Source organism: Mauremys reevesii, linkage group 9, assembly GCF_016161935.1.
Source record: "Mauremys reevesii isolate NIE-2019 linkage group 9, ASM1616193v1, whole genome shotgun sequence".
In the NCBI taxonomy this organism is placed as follows: Eukaryota; Metazoa; Chordata; order Testudines; family Geoemydidae; genus Mauremys; species Mauremys reevesii.
This window is the reverse complement of record NC_052631.1, coordinates 5029640-5052865: the sequence shown is the minus strand read 5'-3', so window position 1 is coordinate 5052865 and position 23226 is coordinate 5029640. Positions and strand designations below refer to the sequence as shown.

The 23226-nt window shown below is 52.6% G+C and overlaps 2 protein-coding genes across 4 annotated transcripts in view; one reads left to right on the top strand and one right to left on the bottom strand.

The window, feature by feature from the left end:
* Positions 1 to 646: 646 nt before the first annotated feature.
* SLC51A (solute carrier family 51 subunit alpha) lies at positions 647 to 12070 on the top strand. Its single transcript, XM_039487042.1, has 9 exons — positions 647 to 967; positions 1760 to 1854; positions 2232 to 2386; positions 2767 to 2840; positions 5144 to 5302; positions 7331 to 7442; positions 7715 to 7861; positions 9282 to 9387; positions 11608 to 12070. The coding sequence occupies exons 1-9, from the start codon at positions 933 to 935 to the stop codon at positions 11742 to 11744; spliced, it is 1020 nt and encodes a 339-aa protein (XP_039342976.1). The 5' UTR covers positions 647 to 932; the 3' UTR covers positions 11745 to 12070.
* Positions 12071 to 12918: 848 nt separating this feature from the next.
* The window catches only part of PCYT1A (phosphate cytidylyltransferase 1, choline, alpha), a 31877-nt gene continuing 21569 nt past the window's right edge, over positions 12919 to 23226 (bottom strand). For 2 of the 3 annotated variants that reach the window (XM_039488662.1, XM_039488663.1), the window contains exons 5-9: positions 22643 to 22794; positions 21591 to 21669; positions 18772 to 18914; positions 17993 to 18181; positions 12919 to 17338 (exon numbers count right to left, since the gene is read on the bottom strand). In XM_039488662.1, coding sequence (XP_039344596.1) covers positions 17132 to 17338; positions 17993 to 18181; positions 18772 to 18914; positions 21591 to 21669; positions 22643 to 22794 — 770 coding nt within the window. In that variant the 3' untranslated portion in view covers positions 12919 to 17131. The remainder of the gene's footprint in view (positions 17339 to 17992; positions 18182 to 18771; positions 18915 to 21590; positions 21670 to 22642; positions 22795 to 23226) is intronic. The other variant, XM_039488664.1, reaches the window with a different exon arrangement.

Here is a 23226-nt window from a genome sequence, read left to right as displayed (position 1 = left end):
TGTTCCCTGGCCCGTTTGCTGCCAGTTCATCCAGTCTAGTCTTGAATGCCCCAAGCACAGGGCCGCTCCGGGGGAACAATTCACTCTCCGGACACTTTCCCCTGTTTTCTTTCTTAATTCCACTCCATGGCAGCGAGTGCACCTCCCTCAGGCCTCCAATTCATCCCCTACGCCCAGAGCTGCTGCTCAGCCTGTTTCAGCACATTCTGCTCCTTTCGGTTTCCCTTTTCCATTGTTCCCCCTGGCTCCCCCTTCTCCCCCGCTCTTTGCTGAACTCTTTCCATTTTGCCCAGCCCCACGGGGCAGGGCCCAGCCCCATGGAGCAGGGCCCACATGGGCTCACCGCTGCAAAGCCCAGAGCTGAACTGGCCTGGTGCACAGCCACGTCCCACGGCAAACTCCTGTCTGCTTTGCCCTCCACTGTCGCCCCCAGGGCTCTCTGAACGACTGAGCGGGGGGGCTGGAGTTCACCCCACAAAACACACGCATGTCCATGCATGCACTGCATTAACTCCGCTTTCTCCACGCCGGAAAGCCGTCCCCTCCCTGCTGCGGATGCAAAGTCCCCCGATCCCGGCTGGTTAGTGCTGGCGGGCCCCAGGTCAATAACCTGGCAGCTGATAGCTGGGGCAGCTCAAACCGGTTAACTGAGATTCGTGGTAACCCTTGAATTTGATCTGCTAGTTGGAGCGTCCGTGTTCCCAGACAAGCCGCAGCTTGTTACCTACAGGGGACGCGTCGTGACCGCCGATCCGTCCCCCATCCCCCCGAGGGAGACGAGTTACAATTGCACGAGGCCCAGCGCACTTGGCTGCAGGAGCCCTGCCCGTGAGCACTGACCTTTGGGACTCTGCCTCTGCCTGGCAAACGCTGCTGGAGCCTTTCGCCAGTGAGCAGCAGGAGCCCGCCGGATCGCCGGGGAAAGGGGCAGCATGGAGTCCTCAGCAGAGCTCTTACCAGACCCCAGGTAGGGGACGTCGAGGCTGTGGCCAGAGCAGCTCCTCGCTGGCTCAGCCGGCAGCTGCCTGGTTGTGCACTGAGGGGGCGGGGGGGTCTGAAGACTGTGTGAAGGATGAGGGTGAATTCCCCCCCCCCCAAGCCCTCAGGAAATGTCCAGACACTTGGTGCAATCTGCTCCCTGCCAAGTGTCATTTTTTATAAGCCGGGGGCAGGTCCCATCTGTCACGGAGGGCTGAGTACCCAGGGAGGCAGGACGTGTCACCCTGCTCCTCCACGGGGGGTCCCCCAGGAGAGCTGCTTCCAGCACAGCTCTGGGGCGGTTAGTGCTGGTCACCTCCTACCACGATGACAGGCCCCCCAGAAATGCCTAGCCCAGGCCCCACGCGTGAAGGGGGATTAGTCATTCGGGCACCTGCTCCAGGGGAACCGGGCTGAGACCTGCCACGCTCATTTCACAGGAGTCACTGCATGGCCGCTAGCCCCTTTGCTGCCCCTGGTTGGGTGCTGTTGCCTGGATCAGGGGTTATGGGGGGGTTATGGATCAGGGCTGCCCATCGACCGCTTTCCACCCAGGGAGGCCAGCAGCGCTCCCAGTGGCCATGGGGCTTAGGGCAAAAGCCGCACGATTAGCGCTCGCGTGGCTGGGCTGGGCGAGCTTGGCCGATGGCCCGTTGCAGATGGGCAGATCTTACGGTGGCCAGTGCAAGACGTTGGCCGAGCCGAGCCACGGTTGCTTCGCACTCCTCGGATCCCTCCCCAGCTCAGCGCGGAGCTAACCGGGGGCCTGGTTTTCCTGCAGGATCCCACCTGAGCTGATCGAGCTGCTGATGAAGAATTTTAGCATCCCCCAGGCCTGCGTCTCCCAGCCGCCCACCTCACTGCAGCTGCTGCACCGTACGTGGGGGGCGTTGCCCCATGGGTGCGGGTGGGGCTGGGGGGGCAGGAGTTAGACTGAGCCGGGACTGAATATTGGCTGTGTGGCAGAGCAGCCCCACCCTCCAGCCTGCCAGCTCCTGGGTCTCAGCCCGTGCTGGACAGGGGGAAAGGGCTCCTGGGTGTGGGGCTGAGGGAGAGCGTGGGGAGGGGCAGGGACCCAGCTCAGAGGACGGGGGAGAAAAGGCAGAGGGAAGGCTGGCCAACCACTCACTCACCCTCCCTGGGGCGTGTTCACATCTCATGCTAGGGGGCCCAAGCCTGGATTTCCAGGGGGCTCTTGCACTGCATGGGAGAGATGGCCATGAGGCCTCTCTCATCCCCTCCCTCCCCTGCAGAGCTGGACCCCATCGAGCTCTCCATCCTCGGCCTCATGACCTTCCTGACGGTGGTGTCGGTCGCCATCTTCCTCGAAGAAGCCATCTACTTGTCGAAGAAGATCCGCTGCCTGGTCAAGATGAAAACCCTCATCTGGAGCAGCTCGGCCCCCACGGTGAGCCCCAGCCTTCGCTGTGCGGGAGGGGATGGCAACAGGACCCTGGCAGGCGTTCGCAGCCGTGCTGCGGGGTCCTGCTGTGCTGATGGCACTGTAAATATCCCAGGGGGGTCTGGGATCATGGCCGGGCTCTGAGCTCCCCCAAGCTGCGGGGTTGATGAGATGCTGAGACCCCTCTAGAGCCAGGGACCAAGTGCAAAATCCAGCTCCACAGAGCTTGGATTGTAAACAGTCCGGCCTGTGGAGCTCCAGAGTTCTGCTGTGAGCCCATCTCTGCCATCCGCTCACCTGCCTACCCCAGCGCCTGCAGGGGAACCAGTCTGGAGCATGGCCGGCTACCTCCTGTTCATGCTGGGCCTGCCTCTCTTCCTCTCCAGATGGTCTCCGTGTTCTGCTGCGTTGGGCTCTGGATACCACGCTCCATGATGGTGGTGGAGATGGCTATTGGCATGTGAGTATTGCTAACGCCTGCCCCGCGGCTGCCCTGGGGAGCTCGGACTGAGCCGCTGCTCCCCACCTAGCCAGAGGCAGATGAAGATTTATTAGGGCCCTGGGCACAAAGAACGTTTGTCCCCCGTGAAAACACAGATGTATCAAACTGTGCTAACATGACGCCTCCCTGCAGTGTTTACACACGGCCTTACTCACGCAGCAAATCCTATCCTGGTTCCTTAGGCCTCTAGAAACTGCTCCATTTTTCCACATAGAAAATGAATCTAGCTAGATATTATCCATACCATCACTCTGCTAAGCTGGACAACCCTGGTGTTACAAGAATCAGTTGGGCACAGACCAACAAGTGGTTCTTTCATCGCCCCCAGTTTTCTTAAAGGCGACCATTATGCATTCCCCCCCCTATTGATCATGTTACCGTTCAGTTTTTCTGCTGTCTGAAAGACAACAGGCACCATTCCAGAAAGTAACTTACTTAAAAGAAATAATCCAAACCTGAGGTAAAATTACTCTGTTATTCAGAACTGTAAGTTTCAGCCAATGGTGAGAACTCCTTTAAAGCAAAGTTTGCAATTGATCACTTAAGCTATGAAGAAATGCCGAAAGAATCGATCGGTGCCACGGTGCCTCATGGCTTTCTGCCAAAGGCAGTTCAGGTCAAACCATGAGCAAGGTGACATTTTACCAATTAGCTGAAATAGTCCTAAAACTTAATCAGAAACTAGCGTGTACGTATACATTAAATCACACTTTGAAGAACAGGCCAGGTTCTGATTAGCCAGAGCACACAACAGCATGTTCGGTCATTACTAAGCCAATGAGACTAGAGTTTGTCCAATAATCCCAGAGAGAGAGAATATTCATTGCTCCCTCCTCCTAATGCCTCATCATCGGTGTAACGGAGGGAAATAAGTCACTGGAACTGAAGGGCCTCACAAGATACATTTCTCCCATTTCTGTAACCTGCTGGGTTTGTCCTTTATGTTTTATGCCCCAGCCTGGCTTGGCTTTGGCATCCCATAGCAACAGATGGCCATTAGCCTAGGACAGCCGCCTAGGCCACCTTCCACTGGCCACCTTCGTGAAGTAAATTTGGGTGGGCCACCATTCATTTGTGAAGTGCATAGTTGAGTGAGTTGGGGCTGGAATCTGGGGCCCAGTGTAAACAGAGCCACATCAGTTCATGCTGGGTGAGGGGGAAACACAAGAGCTTAAACGTACAGTCGGGGGTAACCAGCACTTGGTCTTTCATCCACTGCCGAAGTGGAAGAACTGAACTATGAAAGGCCTTGTATCAGCTGAGCAGGGGGTGAATAGGGCCCTGTCACAATGGACATGGTAAGAACCCCCACTAAGATCCCGAGGCTGCAAACCACGTGCCTGGGGAGGTGGGATCCACAAAGGTCTCAGGTGGGGGTGAACATGGCTACATCATGACATATTAGGATAGGGGCAGCCAAAGGTCTCGAAACCATGGATGGAGGCATGAAAAACCCACACAAAGCCTCCATCTCACCATGTATTTTGCAATCACCAAAAGACACACGGAAAAACTGGAAGAGGAGGAGAGAGAACAGGTCATGCCTGGGGGAGAGAAGTGACTGAATATTGAGGAGAGCCAAGAAAGAGGCCACGGGTGTGTGCGCACAGGGGAGGGTTGGAGGTTTCCATATTTCCCGCATTGAGCAGGACAGCAGAGAACCCGCCCCCCCCCCCCCCGGCTCCCCGTGTGCTTGTGGGGCTGCATTTCCCTGGGGGCTCACTGGTGGGTTGAGGTAGGGGGGATTTCACCAGCTCCCCTGGCTGCAGGGAGCTCCCTATCCCATCAGGCCCCCACCCCTCTTACCACCTATGTTCTCCCAGTCGCTGATGTGCTGCAGGTTGGAGCCTGTGTCCTTGGGCTCGGGGCAGTAGGGCTCCAGCCGGGACTGGAGGAGACACAGCAGGAGGCGGCGTTCCCCGTCTCCCTTCGGTCTTTGCCGCCTAGCCCCGGCTGCCCAGCCAGAGGCAGGAGCCTCCTGCCGGCTGATCCCCCTCACTGGCTCATCCAAGAAGCCTTGCCCCAAGCACATCCAGCCTGGCCAGCAGAGCAGAGGATGCCGCAGCTAAATCCTGCTGCCCAAGCCCTATGCGATTTTTCCAGGGGTCGCCAAATTGGCCAGGGCCCCTGGGCACCCGTGTGTTAATCTGCCCCTGCGCCTCGCAGGAGGGTGGTGTGGCCCAGTGCGGAGCAAAGGACTCCGTGCCGCGGCGTGTGCACCTCCCCGGGCTGAATTCTCTCTCTGCCTCTGCTGCCCGCAGGTACTTCAGCATGTGCTTCTACCTGCTGATGCTGGTCATGGTGGAAGGCTTCGGCGGGAAGGAGGCCCTGCTCAAAGCCCTGAGGGACACGCCCATGGTGATCAGCACAGGCCCCTGCTGCTGCTGCTGTCCCTGCTGCCCGCGCATCACCATGACCAAGTAAGGCTGCCGGCCATGGGCAGCGAGGGGGGCCGTGGGGCAGGGGGCCATGGGGCACTATACAGGGACAGCAGTGGTTGGGAGGAATGCTGGTTCCTTAGCCCCACCCTTACGAGAAGCCAGATATTGGGCAGTGCAGCTTCTCCCAAGACGTGCATTGACTCCTATAACTCCCTCTGACGGTGCCCGGTCAGATGCACGGGAGCGGCTGAGCTCTGCTTGTGCAGCACCCTGTGGAGGAAGGGGTGACAAGTGGCTTCTTTCCACTTATGGGCTCCTGGGACCATTGGTTTGACCCTGGTGCAATCTAGAGCAGCCCCAAGGCTGCTCCGCAGGGAATTAGCCACAGCAGCGCATAGCCAGATTGCAGGGGCTGCTTGGCTATGCCCCCTTCTGCCCGGCTCACCCCCTGCTCAAGCTGACACAAACGGAGGTGGCAGCTGTCAGCCCGGGAATCCCCTTACAGCAGGGGTATCCCCGGGGCCAGAGCCAGCCAACGTACAGCCCCCTTGGGCCACTGCACAATCCTAGACACCTCAACTGACTGACAGATGCCAAGGCCAGCAGGGACCACTGTGCCCATCTAGTCTGACCCCCTGTGTAACACAGGCCAGAGACCTGCCCCCCAAATGTCAGTGATAGGAAACCCCCCACAACATGGGTAAATGTACCAGGCTCATGGGGGACGCTCCAGCGCTGGCACTTTTAAAATCTAGGTTGGGTGTTTTTCTAAAAGATCCGCTGGAGGAATTCTTTGGGGAAGCTCCCTGTGCTATACAGGAGGTCAGACCAGTGGTTCTCAACCCGCGGCCCAGTCAGCACACAGCTAGGGCTCGTGCGACATCCTCAGGGCCATACAGGCAGTAGATCTAGTGAGCGGCTGCGGCCCTCGTAACCCATCGAGAGCTGCATCCGCGGCCCACAATGAGAACCACTGGCTTAGATGCTCACAATAGGCTCTTGTGGCCTTGGCATCTACGACTGTAGACATTGTTCCAAAATGGTTCCTTTCTCTCACCCTTAAAAATGGGCACCTTGTTCCCAGGCTGAATGGTTCTAGCTCTGCCTGGCAGCCATGGGGTGGTGGTAGACTTCTCTCCGCCAGCCTGAGCAGCCCATTATCCAATATTTGTTCCCCATGTAGATCCACAGAGACCGGGGTTGGGGGGTGGCCAAACGTACTGGCCTCTGAGCCACATACGACCATCTTCGGAAGTTCGAGAGCTGGGGCCTGCCTGCCGGCGCTCCAGCCCCACGGGAGGTGCCTGACGGGGCTTGGGGCTTCGGCCCCGCTTCTGCTGAAGGCCTAAGTCCCGGCAGGTGTGCCCCACAGGGCTCAAGCCCTGAGACCCCCCCTCCCTGCTGGGCAGAAGACCCTCCCCCCCCCATGCTGCAAGGCTCTACACCCCTCCCCCAGTCTGGTAGGTGGAGAATGGGGGGGCTGCCCCTCCTGTTTGGGAGGAGCCCCCCCATAAACATCTGCATCATCCTCCCTCATACTCTCCATTGCCCTGAGACCTACAACAAGCTCGACCAGTGAGGCTGCGGATGAGCTGAGCCAGTCTTGGCTAATTGTTTCCTTCTACTCCCCGGTCTGTCTGGATCCAGCTGTCGTCTCGTCTTACGCGGAACTGGTCAGCGCTCTGGGGCTGGGGCCTGTCTTTCTGTTTGGCGCTTGTCAGGCACCTCGCACCATGGGGGCAGGGTCTATGACTAGGGCTCCCAGGTGCTCCCACAAGCCAAGCGAAAGACGCAGGATGATTTACACATCAGCCCCACAAGGCCAGGTCTCTGCTCCTCAGAGTTTGCTGGCTGATGTGCGTGGCCAGCGGCAGGGAAGGGCTGTACCAGAAATCCCCGTGACTTGCACGAGGCAGCTTTGGTCTCTGGCTTGCAGGGCATTCCAGTCTCTTGGTATAGTCCGTTCTGCAGGCCCCAAAGCAAGGTGGCAAGTGGTGGAAGGCTGGGTAAAAAGCAGACTCCTGTCTCGGGCTCGGTCCCTGACATCTCGCTCTGTTGCCATCGTAGGAGAAATCTTAAACTCTTTCTTCTGGGCACTTTCCAATTCGCCTTCTTCAAGACAGCCTGTGTCTTTGTTGGGCTGGTCCTGGCTGCAGATGGAAACTACGATCCGGCTGATGTAAGTCATAACCCTTCACCCATCGAAGGCAGAGGGGTTAGGTACTGATTTAGTCCCAGCAGTAGTAGGGGGACTGCTTCCCTGGCTGTGTGGCGGGAGGGGAACACCATAGCAACTTGTGGGGATGACTGTCTTGCTCGGATTCTCCAGCTCTCCCCCGGTGCCCAGAGGTATCAGGGCAGCACTGCCGCGCCCGCCCCTAGACAATGCTCCGCTCTCCTACTCTGGCCTGGAAATCACAGCACTGCTTCCTCTTCTTCCGTCCCGCCCAGATCTCCGCTGAGAGTGTGGCCCTCTGGATCAACACCTGCCTCGGGTTCTCCACCATCTTTGCTCTGTGGGCCCTTGGGATCATGTTCCGCCAGGCCAGGGTGCATTTGGCAGAGCAGAACATGGGGGCCAAGTTCGTTTGTTTCCAGGTAACACTGCTCAGGGTGATTAGCGATCGTTAGCATTTTCCTGGCCATAAAGGGGCTTTCATTGGCCTTTGCACCTGTAAACTGGGTTCTTCAAAACGCCACTCGCCCCATATGTGCAGCATACCATGTTCTGGCTGGGGATACCCCTCACCCCAGAGCTGGCTGCATTTCTACACCTGCTGCCTTGAAACCACCTCGTCCTTTCAAGGAGCATGAGGGGCTTCAGGTGTGGAATGTGCAACAGATCAGCTCAATGCCTAAAACCGACCCTGGTTTCCCACACGTACCCCTGCCCTATGCGGTGAGTGAGCAGCAGCAGTGCATAGGAGGGTGGATCCAGACAGATAAGGATTCCAGCACACGCCAGGATACCTGGCATTGAAACGGCAGACACGGAAGGGGAAAATTATTTTAAAATGGAGAAATCGATGTAAAGATTCCTTTGAGTAAGCAGGGATTTGAAAGTTTAATTAAAAAAAAGGGGGTGGGTGGGAGGGAAGGGCAAGAATTGTAGACCAAGGAAAAAGAGGAAGAAGATCCTCTGAAGTCAGCCCCAAAAGAGAGGATGCTGTGCTACTCCCAAGTTACGGCAGGATCAGTGAAGGGCTCATATTTAGACTTAAGTGGTCACCGTAGTTTGAATATGTTATTGACTACACCAGTGGTCCCCAACCTTTTTCGCCTGGCGGGCGCCAGAGGACGAGCCACGGAGGACCGTGGCGGTGGATGAGCATCTGCCGAAATTCCACCGACAAGCGGCAATGTTAATAGGCGTTGCCGCCAAAACACCTCCGACAAGCAACGTCAGCCAGAGGTGTCGCCAAAATGCCGCCGATTCAGCGGCGACGCCTCTGGATGACGCAGCTTGTCAGCAGCATTTTGGCGGCTGCTCGTCCGCTGGCCAGTACGCGGGCGCACTTAGACGCCCCCGCGGGCACCACACGGGGGACCCCCGGACTAGACACAAAGCTGGGCTGTGTAACCCCTGCAGGGTTCCAGACAGTTCATCACCTGATAGGGGAATGCAGGGAGTATTCCCAGGAAAGAATTTAGCGGCTTTAAGTATCAGGAAAGTGGGCTAACATTAAAAAACCTCCACTCCTGTTTTTCAGGCTAAAGAGCAGGGTAACAGTGTAGTGGCATGAACGGCTGAGGAATATGGCAGGTGGTGACAGACTCAGCGAATGAGTCTCCATCATAAAGCAGCAGCAAGGCTGCTCAGAGGACGTGTATTCAAAGCAGAGCTGGAGCTTGCTGCAGCGGCCTGGGGAGGCCAAGTGTATGGAAGACGGTGACTAGCCGCTAGAATGAGAAGTTATCAGTAAGGAAGGGGGTAGGCCTTGGATACCCCAACACAGCACCTGTTAGGGGTCCCTCCGTTTGCAATCAGCTCTCTCATCCCCACTTCTTCTGGGTGCAGGTGCTCCTCATCCTGACTGCGCTCCAGCCCTCCATCCTGAGCATCCTGGCAAGCAGCGGCCAGATCGCCTGCGCCCCGCCATTGTCCTCCAAGACAAGGTCACAGTGTGAGTAGCAAGAGGCTCCGGCCTGGCTTACTTTAAGGACGAAAACTGGCCAAGGATCGAAGTCAGCCTCTCCCTCCATGGCAGGGAGGGGCAGGAATATTTTCACAAATAATTTTGTTTCTTTTGAAAGAAAAGGGGAAGCTCCTTTTACTGCACTCCCTGAAGGAAAGTGTAACTGCCTTCTCTGCATCTCCACCAGGGCGGCAAGTTGTATGGACAGCAAATTCAGAGGCCTAGCTCCACCAATGTTCAGGGCCAGGTCCCTCCCCCCGGCCCCGCGCGCCTCCCCCGAGCATCCCTGCCTGCCCCGGGTAGCGAGTGGCTGCCCCCTGCAGCTCTGCACTGCACTCCCTCGCCGCCACTGGCTAAGGGAGCGGCGCCAGCGTCCGGCTGACTGCTGCGCCTGTGGAAGGAGGAGGCGCAGCAGCATGGCACCTTCCCTGCCCCCTGGCAGGCAACTCTGAGGGGGCTTGTCCTGTCTGGACCTCCGGAGTAGCAGCCTGGGGCTTGGGTGAGTGTTGTGCCAGGGCAAAGGGGGAACTCCTCCCCTCGGAGCTCGTTGCTGCCAGTGGGGAATCATAGATTATTAGGGTTGGAAGGGACCTTAGGAGGTCATCTAGTCCAACCCCCTACTCAAAGCAGAACCCATCCCCAATGGTCTCCTCAAGGATTGAACTCATAATCCTGGGTTTAGCAAGCCAATGCTCAAACCACTGAGCTATAGGTACACCCACAGCTTGAATACTGTGTACAGGTGTGGTCTCCTTATCTCAAAAAAGATCTACTGGCATTAGAAAAAGTTCAGAAAAGGGCAACTAAAATGATTAGGGGTTTGGAGAGGGTCCCATATGAGGAGAGATTAAAGAGGCTAGGACTCTTCAGCTTGGAAAAGAGGAGACTTGGGGGATATGATAGAGGTCTATAAAAGCATGAGTGGTGTGGAGAAAGTGAATAAGGAAAAGTTGTTTATGTGTTCCCATAATGTAAGAACTAGGGATCATCAAATGAAATTAATGGGCAGCAGGTTTAAAACAAATAAAAGGACGTTCTTCTTCACACAGCGCACAGTCAACCTGTGGAACTCACTGCCTGAGGAGGTTGTGAAGGCTAGGACTATAACAGGGTTTCAAAGAGAACTGGATAAATTCATGGTGGTTAAGTCCATAAATGGCTATTAGCCAGGATGGGTAAGGAATGGTGTCCCTAGCCTCTGTTTGTCAGAGGATGGAGATGGATGGCAGGAGAGAGATCACTTGATCATTGTCTGTTGGGTTCACTCCCTCTGGGGCACCTGGCATTGGCCACTGTCAGACAGGATACTGGGCTAGATGGACCTTTGGTCTGACCCGGTACGGCCGTTCTTATGAATTAGACAGAGCTTGGCTACTGGAGTCCAATAGTGAATTAGAGCTTTTTGCTTTGGAGGGTTATTGATCCAAGAGTGCTGGGTTGTTTCCATATTCAAGAGAGTATTAATAAAGTTGATATTCTTAGTTAAATAATTTTTTCTTACGATAGTGATATTGTGCAATATCGGGAAACTTAAAAGCTTACTTTTTCGAGTCCATTTTTACATTATTTAAAATATATACATCAGCTTACAAGGCAGGTGTGTGTGGGTGGGGGCCAGGACTTGGACCCGTTCTGGGCACCACCAAAAACTATACAATCCTGCCACCACGGCGCTCCACTGCAGCAGAGACAGCTGTAATTTTCGAGGCCGTGAAGCAGCAAGAGACTAGGGGCATCTACACGTTTGCTCACCCATGAAAAACAGCCTGTGTTGACGTGGAAACTGTCAATTTAGTCAATCCAGCGGCTGCTGTATTTTTGTTCCAGCCCTTCCTCCCGGGAACTTTCCAGGCCAGCTTGTCTTCAGCACTCTTGTAACAGCGAAGTAGACCACACTGTGCGTGACGAGGCCCCTGCCTTGGTGAGACACAAGGCAGAACTAGGCCTTACTCACTAGCTAGACATAGGCACTGTTCACTTGCATGGAAGTGAAATTCTGCTGCTCTAAAAAGCGAATTAATCCTTCGCCCAGAGGGAAATAGCATCAGCCCCCATTTGGTAACTGCTGGGAGCTAGTGAATCCTGATTTCCCCTTACTCTCGTAACATACTTCTTTAAACAGCTGTACCGTTCTGGCAGGTGAGCGAATGGGGAAGAACGCTAATGAAAGACACGACAATTAACCCCTCTTTCACGGTTTGTTTTCAGACATGAGCATGCAGTTGCTTATCCTGGAGACCTTCATCATCACGGTGGTGACTAGGATGTACTACAGAAAACAGGACGACAAGCCAGGATACCAACCTTTCTGCCCGCCGGATGGGGACATTGAAAGCAAAGCCTAGACAGGAAGGAGTGGTGACCGGAAAGGAGCTTCTGACAGCACAGAGCCATGGCTCAAGGAGTTCCTCCCACACTGCCAAAACACGTCCCCCCTGCAATGTCACAGGGGCAGAATATTTCCCTAGGCAGCTGTTTGAAGCTTCTTTTGGCAAGTGACATATCGGAGGGAAACACAATTTGCATCCAGATGGTAGATGGGTCTGAAATCCAAAGGAGACGAACCAAAGTTTCTGTAAACCAGCTTCTTAGTGCCTGGGCCTAATCTGTAAAGTGCCCAGCACCCCTCAGGTGCTGTATAAATACAGAATAAAAATAAAAATCAATCAATCCCTGCACTTAGACTGGGCTCATTGCTGTTGGCACGAACACTGCTACTCCGCTGCATTTCAACATCCCTTTGAGGGGGGAAAGTGGGGGCCAGAACTCTGCCTGCTCTGGTCTCAGAGCTGCGGGCTTGGCTACCACTTCCACTGGCTTAGACGAATGGGGATAGTCTAACACTGGGGTGAGTCTATGGGCTCATGCAGTCAGGGGACGTGTGAAAAACCAGGCCCCTTTATACAAACTAGTGGCCCCAGATTTAATTATGGAAACATCAGTACCAGTCACAGCTACAGCACCGCTCATCCAGAGGCCCCAACAGTCTTCACAAAGATGAGTATTAGTATTCCAGTTACACTATGGGGAAAGCAAACCTACAGAGGGGCTAAGTGAGTTGTCTACGGTCACAATGGTGGAACAGAGAACCCAGGCATCCTACTCCTAGGGAGGTCTATTTTCCACTGGAAGCTGCTGCCACTTTTCTGACTGCAGTTCAAGCATGGCACAGATTGCACGTCCCCTCTGCTTTGGCAGAACCGAATCAGCTGCCAGGCTGGAATTAAAGAAAGAAAAAGGTGCCTAGCACTACCAGAGCTGTAGAATAGTCTGAAGTAAGAATCTGGTAAAGGAAAGCGGCATTAACCAGCGCTATACAGGGCACGTTTGGTCAGCAGCTCAGGGCTAGTTTCGCACGGAGAAGGGGAATTGGTGGGAAATCTGTTAAGAAAGGCTATGACTTCAGGAATTCTCTGGGCAGGTTTTTACATCATCTTTCCAATAAGGGACGGCAGATCAAGGGAGATTAAAAGGCTTAAATTAAGAAAAAAGAAAATATCGGGCACAGTTTGACAAGGGTTGGGTAAAATGACTTTGCATTTATTTGGCTAAACATAAAAACCAAAAACCAACTCCGAACAAGCCAGTAACGCGCGTGTGCACGCGCACACACACAGAGAAACCAATACAGTTAACATTGATTGAGAGGAGACATCCCGAGGCACCCTAGTGAGAGGAGCAATGCACCACCCCAGTGTGTGTCAAGTACGATAGCACCCCGTCCTGCTAAGATAACAGAACTCACGTGACTCCCATCTCAGTGCCCTAGAGCGTCACCCAACTTGGGATAGCATTGATGGAAAGCCCCACTTTCCCCCTAGCAATCTGAGCCACCGCACCCTTTAGCTCAATTCATATCCCAGCATAAAACCGTATCCCGCAGCGTTTTCGTAACAAGGTAAGTGACGTTTCAGTGAACAGAAAAACTAAAAGAAAATCTGGAATTTAAAACCAATTTCCCAAACCACATTGTTCCATTTATTTGAGTTGGAAAAATCTGAGCATTGATCTCCTCCCAAGAAGAAACAAAACAGAACAACTGCTTCGGTCAAGCTTTACGCAAGTGGCAGCATTTTAGATGAGTTACAAAACTGTCCAGTTTTTACACAGTTGGTTACACTTTTGTGACAGACAACATATTGCTGAGAACATTCTCCTCCTTTCTCTCTCTCTCTCTCTCTATGGCTTTCTAGGAGTCAAACAGCAGCAAGGTGAACACGTGCTCCATGGGCCTGACACAAACGAAGAGTTGAAAAGACAGGTTCTGTCCACTCGCTGGACAAGCTACACCCCATTCTGTATAGGAAAGGAAGGCAGGGGATCTGAACACCGTTAAAAGTCACAAGAAACAACCCCTACCGGGGGGGTCTGCATACAAGCTTCCTGCACAAGGTCCCCACCCCAGCATGTTCCATACATATTGTTACAAAAAGAGGAGGGAAAGAATATGTTAAAGCATTAACTGCACTAGCACATGCTTCGAGTTACAGATGGACCCTAATCACACCTTCTACAGTGGGCCAGGGTTTAAATGATTTTGTTAAGAAGTTTTATGGGGTTAAACTCTTTAACAGCCATGTTCCTCTTTCCCTCCAGGAGCCTGAATGACTTTCTTCTGAAGCTCCCACTCATGTGCTGTTGAACGTCACTATCACAGCTTCTTAGAGTCCAACCAATCGCACCAGAAGTGCTGCTCACGCCCAGCCTTTGCCTGCTCCTATCTGCTGCTTCACCTTTTAGCGTCACTCCTCCGCCATCCTTCCTGTCCCAGGTGCAAAGGCATTTGCAATGGCTTGCCTTCAAAGCCAGCCACCATATGCATGAGGTCAGAGATCGCTCGAAGCCGCATCTCATACGGTTTTGCAGAAATTGACCCATATGGATCTAGTGGTACCAAGTTCCATTTAACGTGGCAAATTCTCCATGGAGATCGATCTCATAGTGGGAGAGAAACACAAACTTCTCCCATTCCTCTATGCTGCCACTTCCTCCGTAGGGATTGATTCTAACCAGCCCCGTCCGACACTTATTAGCAGCTGTTCCAATGTGTAGGTGAGGCTCAGTAGAGACGCACGGAATGAAACAGTCAAGTGATTATGATGAGGTAACACCCAGAGAAACCCAGCCTGTCCCTCACCAATCATCAGAGGGAACTTTGCTATGCTGAGGGTACATTACACTGTGCAGATGAAGGATTTCTGGCACTCAGCTACGCGTGGCAACAGACGTGAAGTGTGCCAGACAGTGGGCTCCATGCGATGATGCCGTCTCTCTAAAAGCCATGATATAAACACTGATTTGGGACTGGAGCTTCCATTTTAATTTGCAAAGTGCAAGGAGGAAGCAAGGATTGTTAGGTACAAGAAACAGTTTTGATATTCCTAGTTACAGGCCAACAACATGCCGTGGCTGCACAAGTGACCCCACCCCTGCAGAGAGACCATGCAGTAGCTTCCCTGTGCAGGATTTAGGAGTGATTGGACACCATAAATACTGTTATTATCCAAAGCTTCAGAATACCATTCACACCCTGTGTCTAACGTGACTGCCGGTGCCCTGTGCTGCCCTGCCTAAAGTTTGCGATCAGGTGAGGAAATAGACTTAAGTATCTGCCAAAGGAGGGTGTGTCTACAGGGATTGACAGTGAGCGGGAGTGTTACAGATGTCTGTCACCACTCAGATGCCAAGAAATTAAGAATCGTTTGCATCTCACCATTGCGGTGCCACCTCAGAACAACGCAAGTGCTCCCCCTACAGCTGCTAAAACCTTCCCAGAGCCATGGCCATCCCTGCTGGGAGGAATCACTCACACTGGGAAACTAAAACTTTCCTTCCCCTTTGCCAGCTCTGGCCTCGTGGGAAATATAGGAGTGGGGGAAGAATCAGTTTGACCAAGCCTGGTGGAGATCGAGAGTCTATGCCAAGCCCCAAAGGTGGCGTTTCACAGAACAGTTGACAGAACTTTGAGGAAGTAGCAGCCCCTTTTACGTACAGGGTGGTCACGTTCGATAGCTGTGTGTCACTGCATAGGATGGCTCTGGCATCTGCCTTTTAGTCTGCACAGAATCATTGTTGCCCTGGATTGTATGTCGTGGGTTTTAACACCCGCAGACTTGCCCACGCGATTCTTAATCTGACCTTGCTGTCTGTTTGCAACATTCAAGGAAGCGCTTTCTAAACAGGAGATGGCAAGGCGAGCTCGAGCGCCAAAGCAACGTTGGGAGTTTCACAGCTGTAGATACAGCAGCTCCACCCCCTGGATGCTGGCTTCCACGAGAGAGTGCGTTCCAACACGACCCACAACCTGCCTGCCCAAAGGACTTCCCTCGGGCACGGGCTGTGCTACAGATCTTACCGAGGGGCGCTTAAAGCGCAATATAAACATTTATTACATAGTTAATAGCAAAGTGTCATTGGACCACAATTTCAAACGAACAGGGTTATCGGTTAAAATTAAAAACAGTGGCAGTTTCCTTTTATGCGATTTCTGCGCCCTCAAGAAACAGCTAACGGACAGAGGTACCTGCAATTAATGCACAAATGATTTGACACCTATGTGAGAACATCACTCTTCGCTAGGGTAACATACCCCAGCATCTATCCACCTGCACATCAAAACGGACAGAGAATTGGCCACAAACATTCTGCCCAGCTCTCTTAGCAGGGTCTTCACCTCCCTGATAGGAGAGAGGTCCCAGCTCTCCATCCCTTAGCGCACAAGAATGTAAACCAATATGGACCCGTGCAAAGCAGAGACCCAGCGTGGACGTTTGGACAGACGGTAATGTGTGGCACACCAGAGACTGGGGGGCGGTGCGAAGGCAGGAAGAGGACCTTTCTGAAGGAGCAGGCATATTTGTTATTGCCTAGCTGAGCGTACGTGCACACAAACACACAACCCACGTCTGGAAAGAAGAGGTGATACTCTTCCCTCAAACAGCAGCTGCTGGGCAAAATGAGGTTCTTCGTCTGAGATTTAGCGATGCTCCTAGATGCCGTGTGGCAGATAGAACACTCTGAGACAGAATCAGGTATAGAGTTGTATCTGCTGTGCAGGTTTACCAGACTTTACAGAACAGCGCATGATCCATTCTACGCTGGTGCGGCTTCTCAGATGGCGGATTTCCCACACAGGAGACACGAGGCATCTTTCCACTATGAAACACTGGGAACCTCAGCTAAAAGAAGCAAGATCAAGACACACAGAGCTGGGCAGGTTCTTATTAGTTCCAGTACAGTACGGGCGTCTCTTTAGAATTAAAAAACAGCTCCTCTACCGACCGCTTCCTGCACTGTCTCGAGTTCGCCCCATCTGAGGAACTGGCACGTCCATCATTCAAGAGGTTCAGCAGCAATGGAGAATCCTGCCTTGGGGCAATGAAGGCTGCAGTGGGTCAAAGCAGCAGACAGACAAAAGGGTCTGATTAACTGTTCTCCCCACGCCCACCTGTCTGGCTGAGGTTTCAGGGCAAGGGCTTCAGTGCCACTCTCTTTAAAAAAATTTTTTTTAAAAAAAATAAAACCCTCTTTTCTCTTGGAAACCATTGGAACGTAAACAATAAAAAGGGGCTGGGGATAGGGAGAACGTTAGCGTGTGCTTCCCAGACAGTAGCCCTTGCGCAGAGCGGATGGTGCCTCTTGGAGGGTCGTCAGCAGCCACGTTACCATTGCTCTCGCGTTTAAAGTTCCCCGTGGGTTAGGAGCTGGAATTCGGCAATCAGTGATTCAGTGATTAGTCCTCCTCGTCCTCGCTGATGTCATAGGCGACGGCGGATTGGTTCCTGGAGAGGTTGGCTGGCGAGGAAGGAGGGGTCTTGGTGGAGAAGGGCCAGCGGAAGGAGGGAGAGGGGGAGCGCTCATGCGTCGGGCTGCTGCTAGGGCTCTGCTTTGGGCTGATAGCCTGCAACATCCGGCCTTTGCCCTCCTTCAGCATGTGTTTCTAACGAGGGGAGGGAAACAGGAGGGAGATTAACCAGGTGGCGGGTGGCGGGTGGCATGTTTGAAGGCGATGGGAATGGGTGATAGTTATATGAACCCTATGGGAAAAACTCCACTTGCATGGGCACAAACGTAGCTGTAGTTGGACAGGCTCAGTGTCACATCAGTTCGAGCACCTACAGCCCACAGCCGTAGGGGGCTGGGTAACAGAACAGGGAGCAATTTCACCACTAGGCACTAAGTTCAAATCAATGGCTGAAAGTTACCACCCTCCCATGGCTACTTGGTGACGTGTGTAAAACAAGTTGGAGGTGTCAGTCCAACTCTCGGGGAATCGGTGTTCTGAACACAAACCCACCATTGCAGCTGGCACTAAGTGGCATCCAGGTTGGTCATCTCAGACAGGCCAAGGATAAGTGATCCTTGAAGACTGAGCTACCTTTGCCTCTAGCAGGGCCCCCCTTAGCACAGGGCTGATGGAGACGGTCTGGGAGGGAAGCTGGCACTGCACCCAGTGCTGTGGTTAGCTAGAGGACTTCCCTTTGCAGGGCTATCGCAACAGCAGCTCCCAGAAGCGTTAAAGTTTACCAGGACGCTTTCTGAAATCCCCCTCCAACCCCGTTTTTACTCCCCATCTCCAGGGTGAGTTTGTTACCAGTGCTCCTTCCGGTCCAAACATCTCCAGGAAGTTGCCGATGAATTCCCGGGATTTCTCCTCCCATTTTTGAATGAGGTCAATGCTCTTTTCCTCCACTTTCTGGACAAACTCCTTCGATTTCTCCTCCACGTCCTTTACCCTCTTTTTCACCTTGTCCACACGTTCCTGCAGGTGATATTTCTTCTCCTGCAGAAGCAAACGACGCAGGGGGAAGGATTAGGGCATTGAGCGCTTAGATTTTCACCTGTCCCACAGGTAATTACTCTTACTTTTTAGGATTTAAAGACGTGAAGATAATTTGCTGGTAATAGTATAAGTGAACTGCACTGGCCGTATTGCTGAGCAGCCAGAGGCTCCTGGACACACACTAGTAGCTATGGCTGGGAATGGATGATGTTTCAATCAAAAACACAAAACGACACCCTGCAACCTGCATCTGCAGCGTTCACAGCCCAGTACGCAACCAGGAGCTGTTCTGATGCAGTTACGTGGCTGGCTGGCGGAAACAGACAATTTCACAGAAAGATTTTGATTGCCACTTTGTTGGCGTTGAGTCTTCTGTGCAGAATTTCAAGGGGGAAAATGAGCTGACAAGATCCTATGAGCAAATACTGGCACAGTGTGTGTGACTGGTTAGCCCTGCAGATTTATATTGCAGCCTCTCCCCGAGGCCTGGGTGAGGATCAGGCTCCCACCGTGCTCGGTGCTGCACACGCGCGCAGTTAAGAGACAGTCCCTGCCCGGGTGGATTTACAGTCTAACGCATTGCGACTCACGTTTATGAAGCTGACGTTCAGCTCCTTGGCAGTGTATCCCCTCTGCAGGTTCCGTCGGGCATAGACATCATAGTCTCGTACAATCCGGGTGATGATATCTGATGTGGAGATCCCTTCCGTCCTCTGAGTCGGTGCAAACATGCCTGAGAGCAGGGGAATAGAACCCAGGACAGGTGTAGGTCAGATGGAAGTGTGGAGCTGCTACTGACTCTCAGTACACAGGCTGGGGTATTTCACAGGCTCTTAAAGATCATACCCTACTTTTATTTATATATTTTAATATATATATAAAAAATACATATATACATAATTACAAAATATAGCACAATATATATTTCCCAATTGGCCTTGTTCTATATTTTGACCCTTGAAAACTGTCCAGTTCTGGTGTCCAAAATTCACGAAGAATGGTCAAAAACTGGAGAGGGTTCAGAAAAGAGGCACGAGAAGGTTTGAAGGACTGGAAAGTAAACCTTACACTGAGGGACTGAAGGAGCTCAAGCTATGTAACTTATCAAAGCAAGTTCAGGGGCGATTTGATCCGTCTAAGTACCTACATGGGGAACAGAAATCTGACTGTAAATGGCTCTTCAGTCTAGCAGACAAGATCCAATGGCTGAAGTTGAAGCCAGAGAGAGAGTAGAACTAAAGTGAATTTTTTTAGCAGTGAGAGGAATTAACCACTGGAACAGTTCACCAAGGAGTGTGGGGGATTTTCCATCCCTGGCAATTTTAAAATCAAGATGGGATGTTTTTCTAAAAGATCTGCTCTTGTTCAACCACAGCGACTGCACTTGAAGTAGGAATTAATTCAGGGGAGTCCTCTGGCCTGTGTTCTGGAGGAATCCAGGCTAGATGATCACAGTGGTTCCATCTGGGCTCATCTACCAAACAGCTCAGCAATACCACAAGGCCTGAAACCTGCACTCAGAGGCACCTGCAGGGTGAGTCAGTGACGTCTGCGGGGCGGCACAGTGGCGTGAGGGTCAGCCAGCTACAGTGGCTGGACCAAGGCTGCAGAGTGCAAGTCAAGGGTACATTTCCGTGGGTTTCTTTTTCCTTGTGCAGGTTGACTCCTCGCTTGCCCAAAGGTACCGATTCCATAAAGGATGTAGGGAGACTAAGCCATGTCTCCAACACATCACTTAATGCACTCAAAAAAAAATGTGACCGTCAGCCTTGGAGAACCCTAACATCTAATAAAAGGTCAGGTTACTGGCAGCAAAAACTTTATTTTCCTTCCCATGAAAATGACCCACCAAAGCGTATTGTGCAGCCAGCTGACTGGACGGGAATCTGGGTTTGTCACTGACCGAGTGACCCCTGAGTGCTAAGTAGCTTGCTGGAAGGTGGGCTCAGATTCTCCACCCATCCCTCCTTCATTGGATCTCTGCAGTTATTTAGTATAAAACCGAGGGGGGGAAGCTGATCAAAAGCTGGACTCTAAATGAAGAGGAGCGTTGCTACTGGGCTGCGAGGCCGAGTTAGAGACTAAAGGGTAACAATCACCTGGAAGGGAGAATGTTTCTAAGAAACGTACTTGGCTGGTTGGTTTGTACTAGGTTCTCTTTGATATTGCCAGAGATGCGTTTTATTCAGGGAGTCTCCAGCACTGAATTTAGGATACTGTGCTTAGGATACCAGCCCATCCTCATGGAATGGGCCGAGACGTGGCAAAGGGAGAAAGACTGAGAGGATGCTGCCTTTGTCTGAATACAAACAGCACCGGTAGCCATGTTTGTGGCTGGAGGTTTGTCACAGTAGGACAAGAGTCAAGGGTAGCGTGATTCTCTCATTGGTCCATGACTTCTCTTTTCTCGTTACTGTGGCGGCTCCTTATCCTGTGTGGCTGGGCCCAGTGCCTGAAGTGGGCATCACAGCCTGGCACACCAGGCTGCAGCGCTGCTCCAGTTTGGCCCGCCCAACCCGCTGTCCCAACAGGGTGTTGGCCCCAGTCCCGCAGGACAGGAACTGCAGGGTGAGTGTGGGGTGGGCTCTCTCCCCAACCCCCTCCCCTCCCGGGTCCTCCTCTCCTCACCCAGCCAGGATTAAGCTATCGGTGTTGCTCTGGGTTGTTGGTGTTCCCAGGGCAGGGCAAGAAGAGGGGCTTTTTTTTTTTTTTTAAATAAAAAAAAAAGGCGCAGTCACCCAGGCTTCTTACTAAATTCACCGTGACTGCTCTCTGCTTTGAGACAAAAATGCCAAGACAAATTTGCAGTCCCACCCATGACCCCGAGCACGAAAATATTGCAGTACGAGAGGGTTACATTAATTTAAGCCCAACAGATGTGAAAACTGTACCCTGCATTTTGCTTTTTTAGACCGGTGCCATTTTTAACCAAGAGACGAGGCGCACTTGCTATTTCTAGAATGGAGACTGAGGGATACAACTGTGGGTCACTTATTTTGCTAGCTATTAGACAACAAGCATGCGGTCATTGTTACCTAAAGGGTGTATCAGGAAAGAGCAGATCCATCACACCAGGACTAATGAACTAAGAGTGACCATGGTATTAGAGGTGCTGGATTAGACCTTTGAGACCCAGGGCTTCTGTTCACTCCATGTGTCACAGGAAGAGCCCTGCCAATGTGGTGCAAGCCTAGCGTGGAAGAATCAAACTTTTAGGCACTCCGATCCCACGGCAAAGGGAGCAGTAAAAGAACCTGGACAGAAGTGAGATCAGTCTCCCTAGACACTCAATCCTTGCCAAGCTGGACAGTAACCATAACAACGTTTTTGCCATCACCTCTGCCTCAAAACCCACCAGCTAGTGCTAGATGGTAAAGGTTACAGGTCACCACCACCACTTATGCCTCACCTGCTTCTTTTATGTGTTTATAAACATCGTCACTCCCAGCAGAAGAATATGGGATGTCATCATGGGCAACAAAATCAATCTGGGAGTTGAAGAAAAAGTTAGAATAAATCTTTCCTTGAATCCACAGACGGTACCTTTTTATCTAATGACCAAGTTATGGTTAATTACTTACTGCTTAGCACCTGCGTACAAGTCTGGGGCTAGCAAAGCAATGAGGAATGTCACTGGGCTTTGCTTTTGAAACAAGGTTAACCCTCCACAGCTGAGCCCTCCCGAGTAGCCCTAGACAAGCCTGTGAGTGCATGCCAAGGAGAAGACAACTGGAGTAAGAAGCAAACGGCAGGTTCAAGCTTCAAACAGTGTCATCAACAGAGCGAACTGTCGGCCCGTGAGCAGCAGCCTGGTGCCAGCAGAGGGCAATATCTGATGTCCAGAGGAAGGCGAGAAAGCTCCTCAGTGCATCTGGCCGTAAATTCCTTCCTGACCCCTGCAGCAAATAAGCAAGTGTCCTGAAGCAGGAGATTTGATTCACCTTCTCTCAATCTACACAACCAAAAGTGTTACTACTGGCGACTACAGCCCCTTTTTAAAGCCAACCATGGTATTTGCCTCTCTAACCTCCTGCTAGTGGAACTTCACCCACGGGCCTGTTACTTGTTTTGCATTTACCTGCCACTAACTTTGAGTGACGCCTTGTTCTCATACTAGGGAACAGAAAAAAGGAGGCCTCACTATGACTGACCCGCCATGGATCTGGCCTCCTCAGATTCTGACAGTACCGGCCATTACAGGCTCGTTCTGCTCAGGCCCCTAACCTCCTTAGAAACAAACGTGGCCCGTTACACCAACTCATTGCACACACTAGGACGTGTAACACAAGAGGGCTGCTCTACCACAGGCCGTGCTGGTACAAATGACCAGAGGGAAATACAGCAGTGACTCGGAATCCTGTACTGCAGGTGTGTGGCAGGAGCATGGTAGTTACAAGCACACACGCAGCACAATCGCCTGATTGTCTGAAAGCCCCTGGCAGCTCTACTGCGGTGTCTTACCTGGTGCTCTGCCAGGAACTCCGGGGTGAGGGTCCACGGTGCATTTCTCACCACTTCATCCACGTAGCGGCAGTGCTGCACCGCATCGTAACGCTCGCTTTCGTTCATCACCGTGAAGCCTTTGAGGTTATGGGTCAGCTCATCGCTGCAGACTGCAGACACGGGCACAGAGCAAAGGTGAGTTCTGTTAGTCTCCTGAATAGCCACCCTGACCCCCTCCACTACCTGACTCCACCGTCTGCCCCGTGCAGCACGGGAGAACTCTGTGCCAAGACCCTGGCAGATCTTCCAAGCTAAGCGGGCTCAGCAGTTACAGCTCAAGCGCCACAAGAGGTGTTGGCGATTCAGGAACAGAACCCAGCGTTCAACTCCCAGTCTCCAGCTCTAATCAGTAAGGCAAGGGATCGCAGACGTAGAACCACAGAATCTTAGGGTTGGGAGGGACCTCAGGAGGGATCTCGTCCCACCCCCTGCTTTGCAACTCTCCTCTGACAACAAAAGTTATTACATGACTCCAGGAGGGTGGATCAAAGCCTGAGCATGCCCAAGCCCCGTTGCTCCAGGCGGGGGAGCCAAAGCTGAAG

Bases quoted from the DNA above. Each gene is read 5' to 3' on its own strand.
- SLC51A (XM_039487042.1), top strand. From the start codon at position 933: ATGGAGTCCTCAGCAGAGCTCTTACCAGACCCCAG. The intron at 2,387-2,766 runs GTGAGCCCCAGC...CTTCCTCTCCAG, and splicing joins GGAGCAGCTCGGCCCCCACG to ATGGTCTCCGTGTTCTGCTG. The intron at 7,443-7,714 runs GTAAGTCATAAC...CGTCCCGCCCAG, and splicing joins GAAACTACGATCCGGCTGAT to ATCTCCGCTGAGAGTGTGGC.